Source organism: Globicephala melas, chromosome 4 (assembly GCF_963455315.2).
Source record: "Globicephala melas chromosome 4, mGloMel1.2, whole genome shotgun sequence".
Lineage (NCBI taxonomy): Eukaryota > Metazoa > Chordata > Mammalia > Artiodactyla > Delphinidae > Globicephala > Globicephala melas.
The window spans coordinates 70,644,617-70,667,846 of NC_083317.1; the positions used below are offsets into that span (position 1 = coordinate 70,644,617).

Genomic DNA, 23,230 nt, shown 5'->3' on the forward strand with positions numbered 1-23,230 from the left:
ATTATTTTTTAATCTTCCCAACACATGAACTATAACTCATTTTGAGATTTTTCAGTGCATTTCACAGCAAAAATGAACAAGGGAATCATTAAAATGGTTGTACATTAACCAATTATCTTCTTATAATTTACAATTTGTTGAAAAAAATTATTATTTTGCTGTTTTCATCCTATTAGCCCCCTTCAATAAAACACAGTTTATCAGAGCACAAAGCTTAAGCTTCTTATGATGATGCAACAGATACAGCCACTTACAATGGCTGATGAATAACAGGTATATGTTACACACACCGATTGGAAGACCACATCAGAAGAAACAGAGTAAGGCACCACTCTTGGAAAATTAAGGTAGCTTGAAGTAACAAGTGTTGAGCACCATAAGTAGGTGCTAAATAAATACTTGAATGAATGACAAAAGCCATAATTAGCACTATTCTTTTAATTGCCAGCAATTCTTCAACCTCAATAAAATACTTATTTTAAAAAAAGACTGTACCTGAATATAACTTCCTGATATCTTTTTTCCTGACACCTTTTTATTTCATACTGTTTCTTTAGCATTTGCGTTTCCTTGAAAAAACAAAACATACCATACATGCACTTAGTCACATATATAACTTCTGAATTACTGACAAATATGAATAGTTGTTTTAAATTTTGAGTGAACAGAGGTAAGATAAAGCATACTTATCCAGAGGGATAGCACGTAATATTGAATATTAACCTACAAGTGAAAAAAAGGTAAGGAAAACAGTAAGTCTTATTTTTTAATATTTGCTTGTTCTTTAATGCCTCAGTTCTTGAGAAGGGCCAAAATCTCATCATACTGACATGACCACATTTTAAAAAACTGTCTCTCAAGTATAATATTTAATAAAACTAGGTATTGAAAAATGCTCTGAAATTTTTCAAGTCAATGTTGTTTTCAAGTATATTAAAATGCTCAGAAGAAAAAATGCTCCATGGTTATAATTCTAATCAATTTATAAATATACTTTTTAAAAGAGAGTTCTAACAGAGGTGGATAATGGATAAGTTCCTCAGACACAGGCACACAGTCTCTTTGAAGGAACAGAATGCCTTGTTATGACAACCTGGTTGACTTTTTTTTTAACACTGATTTCAGGCACAATGGCTGAAGCCACTTCTGGGTCATCTTCCTCCTCTTGATTTGTTGTAAGAGTAGTGAATACTTCAGTTACTGACAGAAAGCAAAGCACAAACTCTGAAAGAGACTTCAATTTTCACTACAAAGAAATCAAAATCACTGAGTTCTCACTGTTGTGTTTATCTGCTGCCCCCATGCAAAAAGAGGGGATTCAAACTTAGCTTTTGGAGCAGGAACTGGATAAAAGATTAATCATCTAATAGTTCAGGTGAAAGGGCTTCAGATGATATTGCTCACATCACATGAACGGCTTGGTGAGAGGTCCATCGTGCTTCTTCAACACTTTGGTCTTGCTGCAGTTCTATGGTGCCCTAATTGGTACATTCATGTGTAGTTAGTTTCAGTCTGTGCAATCAGGAAGCAGGTCACTCAGTGCAATGACTCCATTCTGAGAGAGTTTAGGGTAAATAGAGAAGTTCATTTGGTCGAGTCTTAGATAGTGTGTGTCACTCTGCGGGTTGTACTGTTGGAATTATTTTCCAAAGCGGTTTGTGATAAACCCAGGCATCTCCCTGAAACAAGTAGAAAAATAAATTAAAGAACCATTCCTTTATTATTTTCAGAATCAGTAACCAAAACTAGATGCAATGCCTTCATTGAAATGGAATTCTGTTCTCACATTTAAAAACAAGAGTTTGTAAAGAAAAAGCCTCGGTGCTTAAGACACCAAAAAATATGTGTGGTTTAGCTAGGATTAGGTGAGAAGTTCTGGTCTGGGAAGACCTAGTTTGTGCTCCACGAATATTTTACTTTGCAGAAGTCATTTGTAGCAATTCTGCCAATTTTGCCAAGATGCTGCAGATTGAGCCCCACTGATGGAGTGACAGGCAGCAGGTGGAGCATAGGAAATGGTCACCAAGGTACGAACTGTTCTCTGCATCTCAGCTGGCATCTCTAGGATCTGAGTATTGTTTCCTAGTTCTTTTCTGACTCTACCCTATTAGTTTTCCCTGGTTCCTGTGAATAGAAGGATACCAAAAGGAGATAAAGTCAGTCAAAGAGTGAAAGAAAGAAAGGAGAAGACCCAGTGAGGAAAAAAGTGCTGCAGCAAATGCATGAAGCAGCATACTGGGGTGAGATCTTGGCAGAGCTGAGGTCACAGTAGCTAAGACTGTAGTTCGGTGTTTATGTGACTAGGTGAAGGAAGTCAGATTTGAACCTCTGTCCATAACCCCTATATCGCCCTCAATTGATTTGCATTAAAAAAATTTTTTTAGGGACTTCCCTGGTGGTCCAGTGGTTAAGACTTCACCTTCCAATGTAGGGGGTGTGGGTTCAATCCCTGGTCAGGGAGCTAAGATCCCACATCCTTCATGGCCAAAAAACCAAAACATAAAACAGAAGCAATATTGTAACAAATTCAATAAAGACTTTAAAAATGGTCCACATCAAAAAAAAAATCTTCAAATAAATATTTAAAAATATATATTTACCCTACCTTACTCCAAAAATGGCTTACACCCAGCAATTATGTGGGTCATAGCGACGAGGACTCTCTCCTTGACCAAACTTTAAAAGTTAGACTCCTCTGTCTCTCTTCTTGACTAAGTCTCATCCTAGGCCTGCTAAACTCAGTTTTAGCAAAAAAAAATCCTGATGAACTAGTTTATCAAGAATTCTCTCATCTTTGATATCCAACGAAACTCTTCTCCTCACACTTTTGATCTAATCATGTGCCTCCCCTGACCCACCATCCTTGACATCTGACCAAGTTCCTCTTAGTAATTTTCCATCTACTCCCTCATCCTGCCCATTGGCTACACATTCCCACTTATCAACACATTCAGAGTTGAATTCAATCTTTTTCCTCTACTGCAATATTCTTGAATAAAGTCTTCCTTTTCATTTTTAATAAGTGTCAGAATAATTTCTCTTTAACAACAGAAACCATTATGTTGTTTAAATTAAATCACCTGGTTGATAATTATCACAAAACACACAAGATGTCTCCTAACCACATTACAGAATGCTAGGTTTAGAAGTTAAGACGTGCCACCTGACCATCTCACTTCACAGATGAAGAAACTGAGGCTCCGAGAAGTGAAATGAGTTGTCCAACTTCACCCAGGAAGGGGCAGAGTTCTTTTCAGTGCACCTTCTATATAATTACCTACATTTTACAGATGAGGAAACCGAAGTTAGAAGTGGTAAATAAACTATCCAAGGAATGACTGAGGTTCAAGCTTAGCACATCTGACTCCAATGTGGTCCACTATTCTGCAAAAGCCTTCCTGCTTGCATTTATATACATCTTAAGCAATTTTAAACATCCACTCAAGAGGATATGACCAATAGATCCTGATGGATGTGTATAATCGCAAAAGGGAGGAAATGGAAGATCTAATAAATTAAACGTCAATGAGAAATGGTCAGGAAAAGAAGGTAGGTATTATCAAATGATACTAGAAACACTTTAAGTTCATCTATACTTTCTCAGGTTACTCTACCTCCTCTTTTTATATCAAGTGACTCTACTCCTCCATCTAACTAAAGCCAACTCCAAACTGGTCTGTTGGTTTGACAGCAATAATGAAAGTACCAAACAAGTGGAAAAGCTCTTGTCACTCATAACAGTATGTATGAAATATCTACTAAGTGCCCAGCACTGTGTTTAGGACCACAGGGGAGACAAAATTGACTTTTCAATAACATATGATTCTTCTTAGCAAAGAGCCATACCTGATGGCAATAGCGCCAAAGTTGTTATGAACTTCGTGGTACCAGTGTCAGCTAACTACCATCCTCGTCAGCCTCACCTCTACTTTGTAGTGCTTCTTACAGCACAGTCCATGGTCCTGTCACATACAGGATGTGACGCGACAGCCCCATGGGCTTAGACAATCAGCATGTGACACAAACCCATCTATTGTTGTACCACTGTGTCATGGCACACCATTTAGAAAGCCATCTTACATCTTACCAACTAAAGAGGCCCAAACCTGAGCCAGCATCTCCAATCTACTGTTTCATCAGGCAGTTAGTGAAGACTATCTAGGCAGAAAGGAATTCACTACTTTATTAGACAACTGCTCTATCTTGCTATCACTTTCTACATCTGTCTATCCAACATCACGAAGTATAATAAAGGGATTAAGTGGTATGTTCTTAATAATATCTGTCAAATACATGAGAAGTAGCATGTTTACATGTCATGTTAGTTGCAAGAACCAGGAGGCCTATCTTTTAAAATCGGTTGCATCTTTTACCCATTACAGCTTCTTGCTCTCAGCCCCTAGAGTTCATTTTTAATGATTTATAGAAGGCTTCCCTTAGAAAAATTCTCCTCGTTAGAATCTGCTTCTGGTATACTATCTTAGTGAGCTTGAAATGAAAAAAACCTAAGGTTACAAGACTATAATTTTGCATAGTAGTTACAAAGGTTTATCTTTTCATATAAAAATGAAGAGATGTAAAGTATTTTTCCTTGAATTCCTATCCATTTAAACATTTGGGGGACTTCCCTGGTGGTGCAGTGGTTAAGAATCCACCTGCCAATGCAGGCGACACGTGTTTAAGCCGTGGTCCGGGAAGATCCCACATGCCGCGGAGCAACTAAGCCCGTGCACCACAACTACTGAGCCTGTGCTCCAGAGCCCGTGAGCCACAACTACTGAAGCCCGTGCGCCTAGAGCCCATGCTCCACAACAAGAGAAGCCATCGCAATAAGAAGCCCATGCACCACAACAAAGAGTAGCCCCCACTCACTACAACTAGAGAAAGCCCGCATGCAGCAATGAAGACCCAATGCAGCCAAAAAGAAAGAAAGAAAGAAAGAAAGAAAGAAAGGAGGGAGGGAGGGAGGGAGGGAAGGAAGGAAGAAAAAACAGTTGGCATTTATATTTCATACCCAAAGATGAGAAAAATTAAAGCAATGAAACTACTACAATAAACTGTGGGCTTTTAAGAGTAATAACTATGCAAAATTCACAAACTGTTTTTCTAGATTCTTCCTGACAGACCAATATTAAAATTCAATGAGTTTCCTTAGACTTGGCTATGGACAAGAAAACTTTTCTTGGCATCAGCTCTGGTCCATTATTCACCTTACTCTGAATTCTACCAGAAATTAATAAACAAAATAAAACAAAACCTTTAAATTTAGAAAAGACTTTAGGAATCATTTTGTCTTACCTGCAAAACTAGTGAATTAAATGCTTCTACATAAGCCATGGTCTCTTACATGAGTCTAGCGATGGGGAACACATTACTATAAGTGTACACTTGTCATTATTGGATTTTTTATTTATTTATTTATTTATTTACGGTACGCAGGCCTCTGTTGTGGCCTCTTCCGTTGCAGAGCACAGGCTCTGGACGCGCAGGCTCAGCGGCCATGGCTCACGGGCCTAGCCGCTCCGTGGCATGTGGGATCTTCCCGGACCGGGGCACGAACCCGTGTCCCCTGCATCGGCCGGCGGACTCTCAACCACTGCGCCACCAGGGAAGCCCGATTATTGGATATTTTTTATTGTTATACATTCCTTCTTATGTTAAGCTCAAAATGCTTCCTGGTAGTCTGGGCCTAGCTCAAGTCTGCTATTGGAGCTGATAAGAAACTTCTATGTGATAAGCCTAACCTATATTTGAAGAAAGTTATAATGAATGGCTCCAATTATCTGTTTTCCAGCCTAAGTACCCCCCACATCACTCTTTTTTCCTTAAACAATGCAAAGATTCTAGTCACTTCTCACTATCCTCTGTGTAGCCATTTAAGTTTTTCATGCATCCTTAAAATGTGGTCTCTGGAAGTGAACAAAGAGTTTCACTGTGGTACAAAAACAACAAATTGTCAATTGCATATTCTGTTATTGAGATTAAAGATTAATGTCAGTATTTTGTGGCCAATCTAAATCCCCAAATCTATTTCATCTGAACTGCTCGTAAACTATTCTACTTTGACAAACTGTGAAAAGCTCATGAAAAAGCTCATGGTTAAGCTGGACTATTTTTAGAAATAAAGCTATATAAGTGATAATTCAAGAAAGCCTACTAAGCTAAAGTTCTCACTAAGTAGATAATGAGTTTTAGTCTGAAGACACGTAGGACATGTACCTCTTTAATAAAATATTTGGTTTTCCAAGGTGTGCCTGTTTCAGTACGATGCCTTTCTTCAGTCCTCTGGCGTTCTTCCAGGGTACGTTTATGCTCTGTGGCCTTATCAATATCAGATTCCCTCAGAGAGTCTGTCACATTTCTCCACAATCGCCTGAAATCCGAAAACCACACATTTTACATTCTTCAAAAAAGATAATTAAATAGAACTGATACCCTCAAAATTAACAGTAATCTTAATAAATTACATTTCCTGAATCAGATCTAGAATTTCATGCCTATGAGTTACAAGAATGCTGACACTATGTTGCTGATGTTAATGTCCAAGATGCTGCTGCTTCTACTTCTTTTTAAATTAAAAATAATTTATATTTTCCCAAGTTATATAACCAAGATTTTTATTTTTAAGAAACTTAGGAAACAATACGCAAAAGGAGAAATAAATTTTTTTAAAATAAATTTATTTATTTATTTTTGGCTGTGCTGGGTCTTCGTTTCTGTGCGAGGGCTTTCTCCAGTTGTGGCGAGCGGGGGCCACTCTTCATCGCAGTGAGCGGGGCTCTCACTGTCGTGGTCTCTCCCGTTGCGGAGCACAGGCTCCAGACGCACAGGCTCAGTAGTTGTGGCTCATGGGCTTAGTGGTTCCGCGGCATGTGGGATCTTCCCAGACCAGGGCTCAAACCCGTGTCCCCTGCATTGGCAGGCAGATTCCCAACCACTGCGCCACCAGGGAAGCCCGAGAAATAAATTTTTAAAAAGCTGAAATAGAAGAGACCACTTGTGCTTCTGGACGTGATTAAATAATGGGCACCAGATTTACCCTCCTGCTTTTAATCAACTATAGAACCAGACAAAATATAATGAAACAATGGTTTTCAGATGTCAAACAAAAGGCAGCACAGGACAGTGACTCCTGAGAGCAGGCAAACAAATGAGGGGGTCCTATGAGTGCTCCAACTGACGAGTTAGAGAGCTTGCAGGCACAGCACGGGGGCAGGGTGGGGGGAGCTCAACAAACTCCAAGCCAAAGAAATCTGCCAAGACAATTCTTTGGCGGAAGTATAGTCTGTTCAACAAATGGTGCTGGGACAGCTGGATATCCACGTGCAAAAAGGTGACTTTAGGCTCTCACCTCACAATAAAACTTAGAAGATAAAAAAACACTGATAATCTCACCTCATCAAATAAAAACTGATCACTGAAATAAACACCATTAAGAAAATGAAAAGATGAGCAAGAGACCAGGAGACAATATTTACGAAACACATACCCAATAAAGGATCTGTGTCCAGAATTTACAAAGAACTCCTATAACACAATAAGACAACAAACAATTCAATTTAAAAAATGGGTGAAATTTATAAGCAAACATTTTAACAAAGAAGATATACAAATGGCTAATTAGAACATAAAAACATGCTCAACATCACTAGCCATTAGGGAAATGCAAATTAAAATCACAATGAGATACTATTTCACACCAGCTAGAATGGGCATACTAAATAAGACAGGCAATAACAAATGTTGATGAAGATGAAGAGAACTGGAACCTTCATAGGTTTCTGGCAGGAATGTAAAATGGTGCAGCCAGTTTTGAAAATAGTTTGGCAGTTTCTTGAAAAGTTAGACATAAAACTACCACACAAACCAGGAATTCCATTCGTAGGTATTTACCCAAGGGAAGTGAAAACATGTCCACACAAAGATCTGCACAAGAATGTTCACTGCAGTATTAATCATCATAGTCCAATACTGCAAATGTCCATCAGTTGGTGAAGGGATAGACAAAATGTAGTATCACATAATGGAGTACTATTCAGTAATAAAAAGGAATGAAATATTGATACATGTTGTACCACGAATGAACCTCAAAAACGTGCTAAGTGAAAAAAGCTAGGCATAAGAGATCACATACTGTATGATTCCATTTATCTGAAATGTCCAGACAAAGTAAAATTATAGAGACAGAAAGTAGGTTCCCTGGGACTGGGGGCAGGAACAGGGATTAACTATCAATGGGCATGAAGGATCTTATGGGAAGATCAAAGGATTCTAAAACTAATTAATGGTAAAAACTGTACCACTAAGGAAAGCTACCAAAATCACTGAATTGTGATTTTAAAACAGGTGAATTTTATGATATGTAAAATATATCTCAATAATATTTTTAAGTGGCAATTTTAATATTAAAGTAGAATTCAAAGCAAGAACTATGACCACGGATGGAGGATCATCTCATAATGGCCAAGGGCTGGGGGCAATGCAGCAAGAGGATGTGCCATCTTTTCAGGGTCAGCATTCTGGAGAAACAGAGTGTGGTTCCTATTTGCCAGGAAGCTTGAGGATGTTTCCAACAACTGTGTTACCATTCCTGAGAAAAGGACATATAATCTTAAATGTGTATGGCCCAAACAACAGAGGTCCAAATAACATGGCACAAAAACTTATCGAACTATAAAGAGAAATATTCCATTAAAATTGGTAATTTCAGTAACTGATCTCAATACCTCTTCTCAACTGATAGAGTGCACAGAAAATCAGTAAAGATACAGAGGACTAGAAAAATACTATTAATCCACTTGATCTAATTGACATTTACAGAATACTCTCACCTAACATCAACAGAATACACATTCCTGTCAAGTGCACACAAAACATTTACCAAGATAGAATGCATTCAGTGCTATAAAACAAATATCAATAAATTTAAAGGATTAAAACCACACAAAGCATATTCTTTTACCAAAATGAAATTAAATTAGAAATGAATACTGAGAAGATATCTGGAAAAGCTCCAAATATTTGGAAATTAAACAACACATTACTAAATAAGTTCAAGTCCAAAAAAAAAAAAAAGAGAGAAAGAAAAACCCACAAGAGAAATCAGAAAACACATATCAAAAAGTTCAAAAGGTAGAGGCCAGATCAAGATGGCAGAAAAGAAGGACATGGAGGTCACCTCCCCCGACAAAGACATCAAAAATACACCTATATGTGGAAAAATTCTCACAAAATACCTGCTGAATGCTGGCAGAGATCTCATACAACCAAAGCTGCAAAAAAGATCACTAAGTAGTTGGGATTGACATGTATACACTGATGTGTATAAAACTGATGACTAATAAGAAACTGCTGTATAAAAAAATAAAATTAAATTAAAAAATTAAAAAAAAAAGATCACTAAGTAACTGGGCAGGATGAAAGGAAAAAAAAAAAAAAAAAGGAATCAGGACAAGACCTGTGCCCCTGGGAGGGAGTTGTGAAAGAGGAAATGTTCCCTCACCCTGGGAAACTTCTTCACTGGCAGGGAGATCAGCCGGGATGGAAAGAGAGTTTCAGAGGCTTGAAGGAGAGTGCAGTAGCCAGCTTGTGGCATGCAGAACAGAGAGAGACCTGCACAGAAGGTCCTGGCCAACTCCATGCACTCCCTAGCCCAAGACGCATGGCTGCTGGTGTGTGCAGGGACTGGGTGCTGAAACTCAGGCTTCAGAGGACAGACCGGGGGAGCGGATTGGGGATGGCTACACGGAGACAGCGTGAAGGGGCAGGAGTGAGGCCCAAGCCACAACCAGGGGTGTGCAGAGGAAAGAGCCTGGGTCTGCCACTGAAGCCCCATTGTTAACATATGCGTGCAAAGGAAGGGGTGGGGCCCGTCATAGCAGCCTCATTCTCAGTGTGCTCACAGCAGGATGGATCTGCCTCTATGAGTTCTGGGAGCACATAACCACACAAGGAGGTGGGGCTGAAATCTGAGCCAATCCCCAGGGACTGCATGACTTTAGAAGCAGGGCTGAGATCTGAGCGTCCCAGCAGCTGTGTGATCTGCAGATTTACGTGCTATGGGTGGCTTTGTAAACTCAGTGCCTGTGGGACATCTGAGAAGATTACTGGTGCACCCATGGCCAGGGTGGGTCTGGTGACAGCAGCTGCAGGCTCTGCAGGTACACACCAGGGGTGGGGCCAGGGATCTGGGCTGACTCAGTAGCTCCCACGGTGGGTCTAGGTGTGCGACTATGGCAGTGCTGGTGCCTGACTTCAGCAGTTCTGCACCAATGGGTCTGTGCTAGTGGCTTTGTGAGCACAGAGCCTGAGGGACCGACTGGCCTGGATGGCCGACTGCCTGAATTCCCGTGGTTGAGGCAGGGCTTGAGGGCAGTGCCAGAAACAGTGTACTCTGTGAGCCTGCACAATGGGTGACAGGCAACACCACAGAGCTCACTTCCTAGGGGACAGCTCCAACGGAGGAATACTCAGTGGCTCCTCTCCCAGAGGAAGCGCTCCAGTCCTTCCTACCTCATACCACAGATCAGAAACAGATCTGGGGGTGTCTACTCCAACAACTGGGGAGCAGGCCCTGCCCCCAACAGGGCTGTGACAAAGAGGAGACCCTGCTCAACATCCATTGCAGGCTCTGGTCACCACAACAATCACACACCCTATCAATGGGAAACAGCCAACACACACTGAGGAAAGATGTGGCAGTCATACATACTAAAGACAGCCCTTACCCAAAAATATTAGACTCACAGAGGCTACACCAGGACACTCTCACATAAAAACAGCCCTGGGCTTCCCTGGTGGCGCAGTGGTTGAGAGTCCGCCTGCCGATGCAGGGGACATGGGTTCGTGCCCCGGTCCGGGAGGATCCCACGTGCCGCGGGGCGGCTGGGCCCGTGAGCCATGGCCGCTGAGCCTGCGCGTCCGGAGCCTGTGCTCCACAACGGGAGAGGCCACAACAGTGAGAGGCCCGCATACCGCAAAAAAAAAAAAAACAGCCCTTCAAGACCACAGTTGATTAAGTGTTTCTCCTAAACTCACAATCAGAGAAATACAAGTAAAATGAAGAAGCAGAGGAACCGCTCTCAATTAAAAGATCAAGGGAATTCCCCTAAAGATGACCGACATCTCCAGTATACCCGATTCTGAGTTCAAAAAGGAGATAATGAAAATGCTGAAGGAATTAAGAAAGGCTATAGATAGAAGTGCAGATTACTGTACAAAGGAACTAGAAACTATTAAAGAGGTACCAATTAAAATTAGAAAACTCAAAAAAAAGATTAGAAAACTCATTTGCCAAGACAAAAGCTGAGCTTAAAGGCAATAAATAGCAAACTGGATAACTCAGAAGAACGAATAAGTGATCTGGAGGGTAGAATAATGGAAATCACCCAATCAGGACAGCAGACAGAAAGACAAATTTAAAAAAAAAATGAAAGCAATATACGAGACCTATAGGATAATATAAAGCATGCCAATCTACGTGTAATAAGGATTCCAGAAGGAGAAGAAAGAGAAAAGGGGATCAAAAATGTACTTGAAGAAATTATGGGACTTCCCTGTTGGCGCAGTGGTTGAGAGTCCGCCTGCCGATGCAGGGGACGTGGGTTCGTGCCCCGATCTGGGAAGATCCCACATGTTGCGGAGCAGCTGGGCCCGTGAGCCATGGCCACTGAGCCTGCGCATCTGGAGCCTGTGCTCCGCAACGGGAGAGGCCACAACAGTGAGAGGCCTGCGTACAGCAAAAAAAAAAAAAAAAAAAGAAATTATGGCTGAAAACTTCCCTAATCTAAAGAAGGAAACAGTTGTCGAGGTACAGGAAGCACAGAGGGTCCCAAACAAGATGAACCCAATCAGACCTACACCAAGACATATTATAATTAAAATGGGAAAATTTAAAGAGAGGATTCTAAAGGCAGCAAGAGAAAAACAAACAGTTAATTAACAAGGGAACCTCCATAAGGCTATCAGCTGATTTCTTTACAGAAACACTGCGCGCCAGAAGACAGTAGCAAGATATATTCAAAGTCTTGAAAGGGAAAAAGGTGCAACCTAGGATACTCTACCCAGAAAGATTATCATTTAGAATAGAAGGAGAGATAAAGAATTTCTTAGACAATCAAAAACAAAAAGAATACAGTAATATTAAACCTATCCTAAAAGAACTATTGAAAGATCGTCTCCAAATAGAAAAGCAGCAAGAATCTACAGTAAAGAGAAAATCACAATTGGAAAGTAAATCACTTAAATAAGCCAGTACACAGATTAAAAAGATTTTTTTTTTGGAAAGCGATGATAACTACAATGAACAGTAAAAGGAACATGAAGATGTAAAAGAGGACATCAAAATCATAATATATGGGAGAGGAGAGTAAGAAAATGCAGATTTTTTTTTTTTAAAGACTGTGTTTGGGCCTATATGACTACCAGTCTAAAGCAAGCAGATATAGTAATAGGCTAACATACTTCAAAACCAGGGTAACCACAAATCAAAAACATACAATATATTCACAAAACCCAAAAAGAAGAGAACACAAGCGTAATACAAAAGAAAACCACCAAACCACAAAAATAAAAAGGAACAAAGAAGAAATACAACATCAACTGGAACACAAGGTTCAAAATGGCAATAAATACATATCTATCAATAATTATCTTGAATGTTAATGGACTAAATGCTCCAATTAAAAGACACAATGGGGATTTTGCTGTTGATCCAGTGGTTAAGACTCCGCACTCCCACTGCAGAGTGTGCGGGTTCAATCCCTGGTTAGGGAACTAATATCCCACAGGGTGCACAGTGCAGGAAAAAAAAAGGACAGAATGGGAAAAAAAAAGACAGAGTGGCAGATTGGATAAAAAAACAAGAGCCTATAATATGCTGCCTACAAGAGACCCCCTTTAGGGCAAAGGACACACATAGATTGAAAGTGAGGGGATGGAAAAAATAATTCATGCAAATAGAAATGACAAGAAAGCGGGGAGAGCAATACTCAGACAAAAAAGACTTGGACTTCCCTGGTGGCGCAGTGGTTAAGAATCCGCCTGCCAATGCAGGGAACATGGGTTCAAGCCCTGGTCCAGGAAGATCCCACATGGCGCGGAGCAACTAAGCCCGTGAACCACAACTACTGAGCCTACACTCTACAGCCTGCGAGCCACAACTACTGAGCCCATGGGCCACAACTACTGAAGCCCATGTGCCTAGAGCCTGTGCTCCACAGCAAGAGAAGCCACCACAATGAGAAGCCTGCACACCACAATGAAGAGTATCCCCCGCTCACCACAACTAGAGAAAGCCCACACACAGCAACGAAGACCCAATGCAACCAAAAATAAATAAATAGATAAGTAAATTTATTTAAAAAAAAGAAGACTTTAAAATAAAGGCCATAAAAAAACAAAAAGAAGGACACTATATAATGGTAAAATGATCAATACAAGAATAGGATATTAAACTTGTTAACATATATGCACGTGATATAGGAGCATCTAAATACAAAAAACAAATATTAACAGAAATAAACAGAGAAACTGACGGGAATACAATAATAGTAGGAGACTCTAACACCTCACTCACATCAGTGGACAGATCTTCCAGACAGAAAATTAATAACATAACAGAGATCCTAAATGAAGTTAGACTTAATTGATATTTTCATCCAAAAAAAACCAGACTTAATTGATATTTTCATCCAAAAAAAACCAGAATACACATTCTTTTCAAGTGCACATGGAACATTCTCTAGGATTGACCACATACTAGGAAACAAAACAAACCTCAACAAATTTGAGTAAAGAAATTATTTGAAGGACTTTCCTTGTGGCACAGTGGTTAAGAATCTGCCTATGAATGCAGAGGACACGGGTTCGAGTCCTGGTCCGGGAAGATCCCACAGGCCGCAGAGCAACTAAGCCTGTGTGCCAAAACTACTGAGCCTGCGCTCTAGAACCCATGAGCCACAACTACTGAGCCCACGGGCCAGAACTACTGAAGCCCATGCACCTAGAGCCTGTGCTGTGCAACAAGAGAAGCCTGCACACTGCAACAAAGAGTAGCCCCGGCTCGCCGTAACTAGAGAAAGCCCACGTGCAGCAACGAAGATCCAACGCAGCCAATAAATAAATAAATTTACAAGCAAATAAATAAATAATTTCAAGCATGTTTTCTCACCACAACATCATGAAACTAGAAATCAACCACAGAAAGAGAAATGAGAAAAAACAAGAGGTTACATGGAGATTAAATAACATGCTACTAAGAAACCAGTAAGTCAGGGCAGAGTCAAAGATGGTGGCAGGGGAGGATGCAGAGTTCACATCTCCCCACAACTAGGGTGCCTGGCAGATGCTGGTGGGGGACCTCGACACCCAAGGACATGGGAGGAACCCGAGTGACCAGGTAGGATGAGGGGAGGCGTAAGGGGGGAGGAAAAGTGGAGGCTAGACAGCATCGGGCACCTGAGGGGTGGCTGGGATTGTGGAGGGGTTCACACTCTTGAAAGGACACTAGGGGGCTTGGAGGATCGGGTGGGGGGGGAGCATGCCTAGCATGCTGCCCAGTCAGGCCCTGGGAAGCCTGCAGGGCTCCCAGGCAGGGTCCTCGGCCCTCCCAGGCCCCTTCCGGGCCGTGTTGATCCTAGGGGTGCAGGAGAGAGGTGGGGGAGAAGAGGAGAGGTGGGTGGGAGGGACCCTCCAAGACCGGAGGATCAGGGGAGGCGCAGAGGGTGTTTCCCCCACCCACTCGGGCCCTGGGAAGCCTGCTGGGCTCCCAGGCCTGGTCCTCTGCCCTCCAAGGCCCCTTCTGGCTGTGGGGGTCCTAGGGGCATAGGAGTGAGGGAGAAGGGGGGAAGAGGAGAGGCAGATGTGGGGGACCATCTGGGGCCAGGGGATTAGGGGAGGGGCCATGGGAGTTTCCCTGCCCACTTGGCCCTGGGAAGCCTGTTGGGCTTCCGGGTCTGGTCCCCTGCCTTCCAGGGTCCCCTCTGGCTGCGTGGGTCACAGAGATATAGGAGGGAGGGAGGGGGGAGAAGATGAAGAAATGCCAATGAGAAGAGGGCCACTGGGATTGGAGGATCAGGGGAAACACGCCTAGCATTTCCCCCACCCACTCGGGCCCAGTGAGCCTGCTGGGATCCTAGACCTGGTCCTCTGCCCTCCAAGGCCAGAGGCACGCCTAAGCCCCACCCCCATCCCCTCAGGGCCTTTTCCTAAGCACAGGTGCCACCTACCACCTAAACCCCACCCCTGACTAAGCCCCACCCCCCCACCCCCAGCCAAGGCCTTCTTAGGCTTTTTTTTCTTCTTTTTCTCCTCTTTTTTTTTTTTTTTTTACTATTGTGGTTCTTTTTTACGTTCAGTTCATTGTTTCATCTATATTATTATTTTTTATTCTTTCTAACATCTGTTAGTTTTCTAATCTAATTTTATTTTTTACTCTTTGTTATTGTTCTGCTCCATTTTTTCTTTTCTGTTTTTTTCTTTTTCCTTTTTTTTGGCACCCCACATGGCTTGCAGGATCTTGGTTCATGAGCCGGGGGTTGGGACAGAGCTCCTGTGGTGGGAGCTCCGAGTCCAAACCACTGGAATAACAAAGAACCTCAGACCCCAGGGAATATGCATCGGAGTGAGGTCCCCCAGAGGTCCTCATCTCGACACCAAGACACAGCTGTACCCAACAGCATACAAACTCCAGTGCTGGAAGCCTCAGACCAAACAACCATTAAGACAGGAACACAATCCCACCCATCAAAAACAACAACAAAAAAAGAAAAGAGACAACAAAAAAATATGTCACAGATGAAGGAGCAAGGTAAAAAACCTACAAGACCAAATAAATGAAGAGGAAATAGGCAACCTACCTGAAAAAGAATTCAGAGTAATGATAGTAAAGATGATCCAGAATCTCGGAAATAGAATGGAGGCACAGACTGAGAAAATACAATAAATGTTTAACAAAGATCTAGAAGAACTAAAGAACAAACAAACAGAAATGAACAACACAATAACTGAAATGAAAAACACACTAGAAGAAGACAATAACAGAATAACTAAGGCAGAAGAATGAATAAGTGAGCTGGAAGACAGAAGGATGGAAATAACTGCCGAGGAGCAGAAAAAAAGAAAAAAGAATGAAAAGAATTGAAGACAATCTCAGAGACCTCTGGGACAACACTGAACGCACCAACATTCGAAATATAGGGGTCCCAGAAGAAGAAAAGAAAAAGAAAGGGTCTGAGAAAATATTTGAAGAGATTATAGTGGAAAACTTCCCTAACATGGCAAAGGAAATAGTCACCCAAGTTCAGGAAGCGCAGAGAATCCCATACAGGATAAACCCTAGGAGAAACACACCAAGTCACATATTAATCAAACTAATAAAAATTAAATTCAAAGAAAAAATATTAAAAGCAGCAAGGGAAAAGCAAAAAATAACATACAAAGGAACCCCATGAGGTTATCAGCTGATTTTTCAGCAGAAACTCTGCAGGCCAGAAGGGAGGGGCAGGATATAATTGAAGTGATGAAAGAGGGTCTTCCCTGGTGGCACAGTGGTTAAGAATCCGCCTGCCAATACAAGGGACACAGGATCGAGCTCTGGTCCAGGAAGATCCCACATGCCGTGGTGCAACTAAGCCCATGCGCCACAACTACTGAGCTTGCGCTCTAGAGCCTGCAAGCCACAACTACTGAAGCCTGCACACCTAGAGACTATGCTCCACAACAAGAGAAGGCACCACAATGAGAAGCCTGCACACCGCAATGAAGAGTAGCCCCTACTCACTGCAACTAGAGAAAGCCCGCGTGGAGCAACAAAGACCCAACTCAGCCATAGAAAAACAAACAAACAAACAAATAAATAAATAAAACTAAAAACTGATGAAAGAGAAAAACATACAAGTAAGATTACTCTACCCAGCAAGGATCTCATTCAGATTCAACAGAGAAATCAAAAGCTTTTCAGACAAGCAAAAGCTAAGAGAATTCAGCACCATCAAAACAGCTTTACAACAAATGTTAAAGGAAATTCTCTAGGCAGGAAACACAAGAGAAGAAAAAGACCCATAAAAGCAAACCCAAAACAATTAAGAAAACGACAATAGGAACATATATGTCAATTATAACCTTGAATGTAAAAAGATTAAGTGCTCAAACCAAGACACAGACTGGCTAAATGGATATAAAAACAAGACCCATATACATGCTGTCTACAATAGACACGCTTCAGACCTAGGGACACATACAGACTGAAAGCAAAGGAATAGAAAAAGATATTCCATGCAAATGGAAATCAAAATAAAGGGGGAATAGCAATACTCATATCAGATAAAATAGACTTGAAAATAAAGACAGCTACAAGAGATAAGGAAGGACACTACATAATGATCAAGGGATCAATCCAAGAAGAAGATTATATAATTATAATAATAAATATTTATATTATAAATAATATTTATGCACCCAACAAAGGAGCACCTCAATACATAAGGCAAATGCTAACAACCATAAAAGGGGAAATCAACAGTAACACAATAAGAGTAGGTGACTTTAACACCCCACTTACACCAATGGACAGATCATCCAAACAGAAAATAAATAAGGAAACATAAGCTTTAAATGATATAACAGAGCAGATAGATTTAATGTATATTTATAGGACACTCCACCGAAAAGTGGCAGAATACACTTTCTTCTCAAGTGCACACAGAACATTCTCCAGGCTAGATTACATCATGGGACATAACTCAAGCCTTGGAAAATTTAAGAAAATTGAAATCATTCCAAGCATCTTTTCTGACCAAAATGCTATGAGACTGGAAATCAATTACAGGAAAAAAAAACTGTAAAAAACACAAATACATGGAGGCTAAACAGTGTACTACTACATAACCAAGAGATCACCGAAGAAATCAAAGAAGAAATTTAAAAATACATAGAAACAAATGACAACGAAAACAGGACGACCCAAAACCTATGAAACACAGCAGAAGCAGTTCTAAGAGGGAAATTTATAGCAATTCAATCTCATCTCAAGAAGCAAGAAAAATCTCAAATAAACAATCTAACCTTACACCTAAAACAACTGGAGAAAGAAGGACAAAGAAAACCCAAAGTCAGTAGAAGGAATGATATCATAAAGATCAGAGTAGAAATAAATGAAATAGAAATGAAGAAAACAATAGCAAAGATCAATACAACTAAAAGTTGGTTCTTTGAGAAGATAAACAAAATTGATAAACCTTTAGCCAGACTCATCAAGAAAAAAAGAGAGTGGATGCAAATTGATAGAATTAGAAATGAAAAAGGAGAAATCACAACAGACACCACAGAAATACAAAGGATTATAAGAGACTACTACAAACAACTATATGCCAATAAAATGGACAACCATGAAGAAATGGACAAATTCTTAGAAAGGTACAATTTTCTAAGACTGAACCAGGAAGAATTAGAAATATAAACAGACCAATCACAAGTAACGAAATTGAAACTGTATTAAACAAACAAAAGTCCAGGACCAGATGGCTTCACAGGCGAATTCTATCAAACATTTAGAGAAGAGCTAACAGCAATCCTTCTCAAACTCTTCCAAAAAATTGAAGAAGGAGGAACACTCCCAAATTCGTTCTATGAAGCCACCATCACCCTCATAGCAAAACCAGACAAAGATATTACAAGAAAAGAAAATTACAGACCAATATCACTGATGAACATAGATGCAAAAATTCTCAACAAAATACTAGCAAACAGAATCCAACAACACATTAAAAGGATCATATACCATGATCAAGTGGGATTTATCCCAGGAATGCAAGGATTCTTCAGTATACGCAAATCAATCAATGTGATACACCATATTAACAAATTAAGGAATAAAAACCATATGATCACCTCAATAGATGCAGAAAAAGCTTTTCACACAGTTCAACACCAATTTACGATAAAAACTCTCCAGAAAATGGGCATAGAGGGAACCTACCTCAACATAATAAGGGCCATATATGACAAACCCACAGCAAACATCATACTCAATGGTGAAAAACCAAAACCATTTCCACTAAGATCAGGAACAGGACAAGGATGTCCACTCTCACAACTCTTATTCAACATAGTTTTGGAAGTCCTAGCCACGGCAATCAGAGAAGAAAAAGAAATAAAAGGAATACAAAGCGGAAAAGAAGTAGTAAAACTGTCACTGTTTGCAGATGACATGATACTATGCATAGAAAATCCTAAAGATGCCATCAGAAAACTACTAGAACTAACCAATGAACTTGGTAAGGTTGCAGGATGCAAAATTAATGCACAGAAATCTCTGGCATTCCTATACACTAACAATGAAAAATCAGAAAGAGAAATTAAGGAAACAATCCCATTTACCACTGCAACAAAAAGAATAAAATATTGAGGAATAAACCTACCTATGGAGGCAAAAGACTTGTACTTAGGAAACTATAAAACACTGATGAAAGAAATCAAAGGTGACATAAACAGATGGAGAAATATACCATGTTCTTGGATTGGAAGAATCAATATTGTGAAAATAACTATACTACCCAAAGCAATCTACAGATTCAGTGCAATCCCTATCAAACTACCAATGGCATTTTTCACAGAACTAGAACAAAAAACTTTACAATTCGTATGGAAACACAAAAGACCCCAAATAGCCAAAGCAATTTTGAGAAAGAAAAACGGAGCTGGAGGAATCAGACTACCTGACTTCAAACTATATTACAAAGCTACAGTAATCAAGACAATATAATATTGGCACAAAAACAGAAATATAGATCAATGGTACAGGATAGAAAGCCCAGAGATAAACCCATGCACATATGGTCACCTAATTTATGACAAATGAGGCAAGAACATACAATGGAGAAAAGACAGCCTCTTCAATAAGTGATGTTGGGGGACTTCCCTGGTGGCACAGTGGTTAAGAATCTGCCTGCCAATGCAGGGGACCTGGGTTCGAGCCTTGGTCCGGGAAGATCCCACATGTCACGGAGTAACTAAGCCCGTGAGCCACAACTACTGAGCCTGCGCTCTAGAGCACACGAGCCACAAGTACTGGGCCTGCGTGCCGCACCTACTGAAACCCGTGCGCCTAGAGCCCGTGCTCCACAACAAGACAAGCCACCGCAATGAGAAGCCCGTGCACTGCAATGAAGAGTAGGCCCTGCTTGCCACAACTAGATAAAGCCCGTGCACATAAACGAAGCCCCAATGCAGACAAAAAAAAAAAAAAAAAAAAAATTGGTGCTGGACAAGCTGGGCAGCTACATGTAAAAGAATGAAATTAGAACACCACCTAACACCACACACAAAAATAAACTCCAAATGGATTAAAGACCTAAATGTAAAACTGGACACTATAAAACTCTTAGAGGAAAACAGGAAAAATACTCGTTGACATAAACCACAGCAAGATCTTTTTTGACCCACCTCCTAATGAAAATAAAACCAAAAATAAACAAATGGGATCTAATTAAACTTAAAAGCTTTTGCAGAGCAAAGGAAACCATAAACAAGATGAAAAGACAGTCCTCAGAGTGGGAGAAAATATTTGCAAATAAAGCAATGGACAAAGGATTAATCTCCAAAATATACAAACAGCTCATGGAGCACAATATCAAACAACAAACAACCCAATTAAAAAATGGGCAGAAGACCTAAATAGACATTTCACCAAAGAAGAAATACAGATGGCTAAGAAGCACATGAAAAGATGCTCAGCATCACTAATTATTAGAGAACTGTAAATCAAAACTACAACGAGGTATCACCTCACACTGGTCAGAATGCCCATCAAGAAAAAATCTACAAACAGGACTTCCCTGGTGGAGCAGTGGTTAAAAATCTGCTTGCCAATGCAGGGGACATGGGTTTGATCCCTGGTCCAGGAATATCCCACATGCTGTGGAGCAATCAAGCCTGTGCACCACAACTACCATGCCTGAGCTCTAGAGCCCACGAGCCAAAACTACTGAGCGCACATGTCACAACTACTGAAGCCCGCGCAACTAGAGCCCATGCTCCGCAACAAGAGAAGCCACTGCAATGAGAAGCCCGCACACTGCAACAAAGAGTAGCCCTTGCTCACTGCAACTAGAGAAAGCCTGCATGCAGCAACGAAGACCAAACGCAGCCAAAAATAAATAAATAAATTTCTTTAAAAAAAATCTACAAACAATAAATGCTGGAGAGGGTGTGGAGGAAAGTGAACCATTCTGCACTGTTGGTGGGAATATAAATTGATACAGCCATTATGGAGAACAGTATGGACGTTCCTTAAAAAACTAAAAATAGAACTACCATATGACCCAGCAATCCCACTACTGGGCATATACCCTAAGAAAACCATAATTCAAAGGGACACATGTACCCCAATGTTCACTGCAGCACTATTTACAATAACCAGGACATGGAAACAACCTAAATGTCCAACAGTAGATGAATGGATAAAGAAGATGTGCTACATATATACAGTAGAGTATTACTCAGCCATAAAGAGGAGTGAAATTGGGTCATTTGTAGAGATGTGGATGGACAAAGAGTCTGTCATAGAGAGTGAAGTAAGCCAGAAAGAAAAACAAATGTTGTATATTAACACATATATGTGGAATCTAGAAAAATGGTACAGATGAAACTATTTTTAGGGCAGGAATAGAGACAGAGATGTAGAGAATGGATATGTGGACACAGTGGGGGAAGGGGAGGGTAGGACAAACTGGGAGATTAGGTTTGACATAAATACACTACCATGTGCAAAATAGATAGCTAGTGGGAACCTGCTGCAAAGCACAGGGAGCTCAGCTCAGTGCTCTGTGATGACCTAGATGTGGAGGAAGGCGGGGACGGAGGTCCAAGATGGAGGGGATATAGGTATACATATAGCTGATTCACTTCATTGTACAGCAGAAACTAACACAACATTGTAAAGCAATTTTACTCCAATAAAAAAGAAAAAGAAAAAAGAAACCAATGGGTCAATGATGAAATCAGAGAGGAAATTAAAAAACACCTTGAGACAAATGACAATAAAAACACAACCATACAAAATCTATGGGATGCAGCAAAAGCAGTTCTTAGAGGGAAGTTCACAGTAATAGAGGACTTCCTCAAAAAACAAGAAAAATCTCAAATAAATAACCTAACCTACTATCTAAAAAATTAGAAAAAGAACAAACAAAACCTAAAATCAGCAGAAGGAAGGAAATAATAAAGGTCAGAGCAGAAATAAACAAAATAGAGATTAAAAAAACAATAGAGAAAAATCAATAAAACTAAGAGCTGGCTCTTTGAAAGGGCAAACAAAATCGACAATCCTCTGGCCAGGCTCACCAAGAAGAAAAGAGAGAGGACCCAAATAAACAAAATAAGAAATGAAAGAGGAGAAATAACAACTGATACCACAGAAATAAAAAAAACCATAAGAGAATACCATAAGTAATTATATGCCAACAAATTGGACAACCTAGAAAAAACAGACAAGTTTCTTTTTTTTTATTCAAACAGAAAGTCACAAAAATTATAATCATCCTCATCAGTTCACTCAGTCCCATGTAATTAATTTTTTTTTCATCTTGATGTTTTGTTAGCACTTTTATGAATTCATCAGTTTTCCATTAGAGTTCTGAAAATGCTTATTCATTCAGTTCAGCAGTATCAGACAAGTTTCTAAAAACATTCAGCCCACCAAAACTGAATCGAGAAACAGATAATTTGAACACAGCAATCACTAGAAGTAAAATAGAGTCTGTAATTAAAAAAAAAAAAATCCCAGCAAACGAAAGTCCAGGGCCAGATGGCTTCACTGGGAAATTCCACCAAACATACAAAGAAGAACTTATACTGATCCTTCTCAAACTCTTCCAAAAGATGGAAGAGGAGGGAACACTCCCAGTCATTCTATGAAGCCACCATCACCCTGATACCAAAACCAGACAAAAATAACAAAAAAGAAAATTACAAGCCAGGCCAGTATCTTTGATGAAGACCTAAACAGACATTTCTCCAAAGACAAACAGATGGCCAATAGGGACATGAAAAGATGCTCAACATCACTAATTATTAGAGAAATGAAAATCAAAACTACAATGAGGTATCACCTCACACCAGTCAGAATGGCCATCATCAAAAAATCTACAAATAATAAATGTTGGAGAGGGTGTAGAGAAAAGGGAACCCTCCTACACTGTTGGTCGGAATGTAAACTGGTGCTGCAACTATG

General features: G+C 40.3%; 1 protein-coding gene across 1 annotated transcript in view; it reads right to left on the reverse strand.

The window, feature by feature from the left end:
* Positions 1 to 6: 6 nt before the first annotated feature.
* Positions 7 to 23,230, reverse strand: part of OSBPL11 (oxysterol binding protein like 11) — a 99,899-nt gene continuing 76,675 nt past the window's right edge. The window contains exons 12-13 of the mRNA XM_030859000.2: positions 6,220 to 6,373; positions 7 to 1,679 (exon numbers count right to left, since the gene is read on the reverse strand). Coding sequence (XP_030714860.1) covers positions 1,614 to 1,679; positions 6,220 to 6,373 — 220 coding nt within the window. The 3' untranslated portion in view covers positions 7 to 1,613. The remainder of the gene's footprint in view (positions 1,680 to 6,219; positions 6,374 to 23,230) is intronic.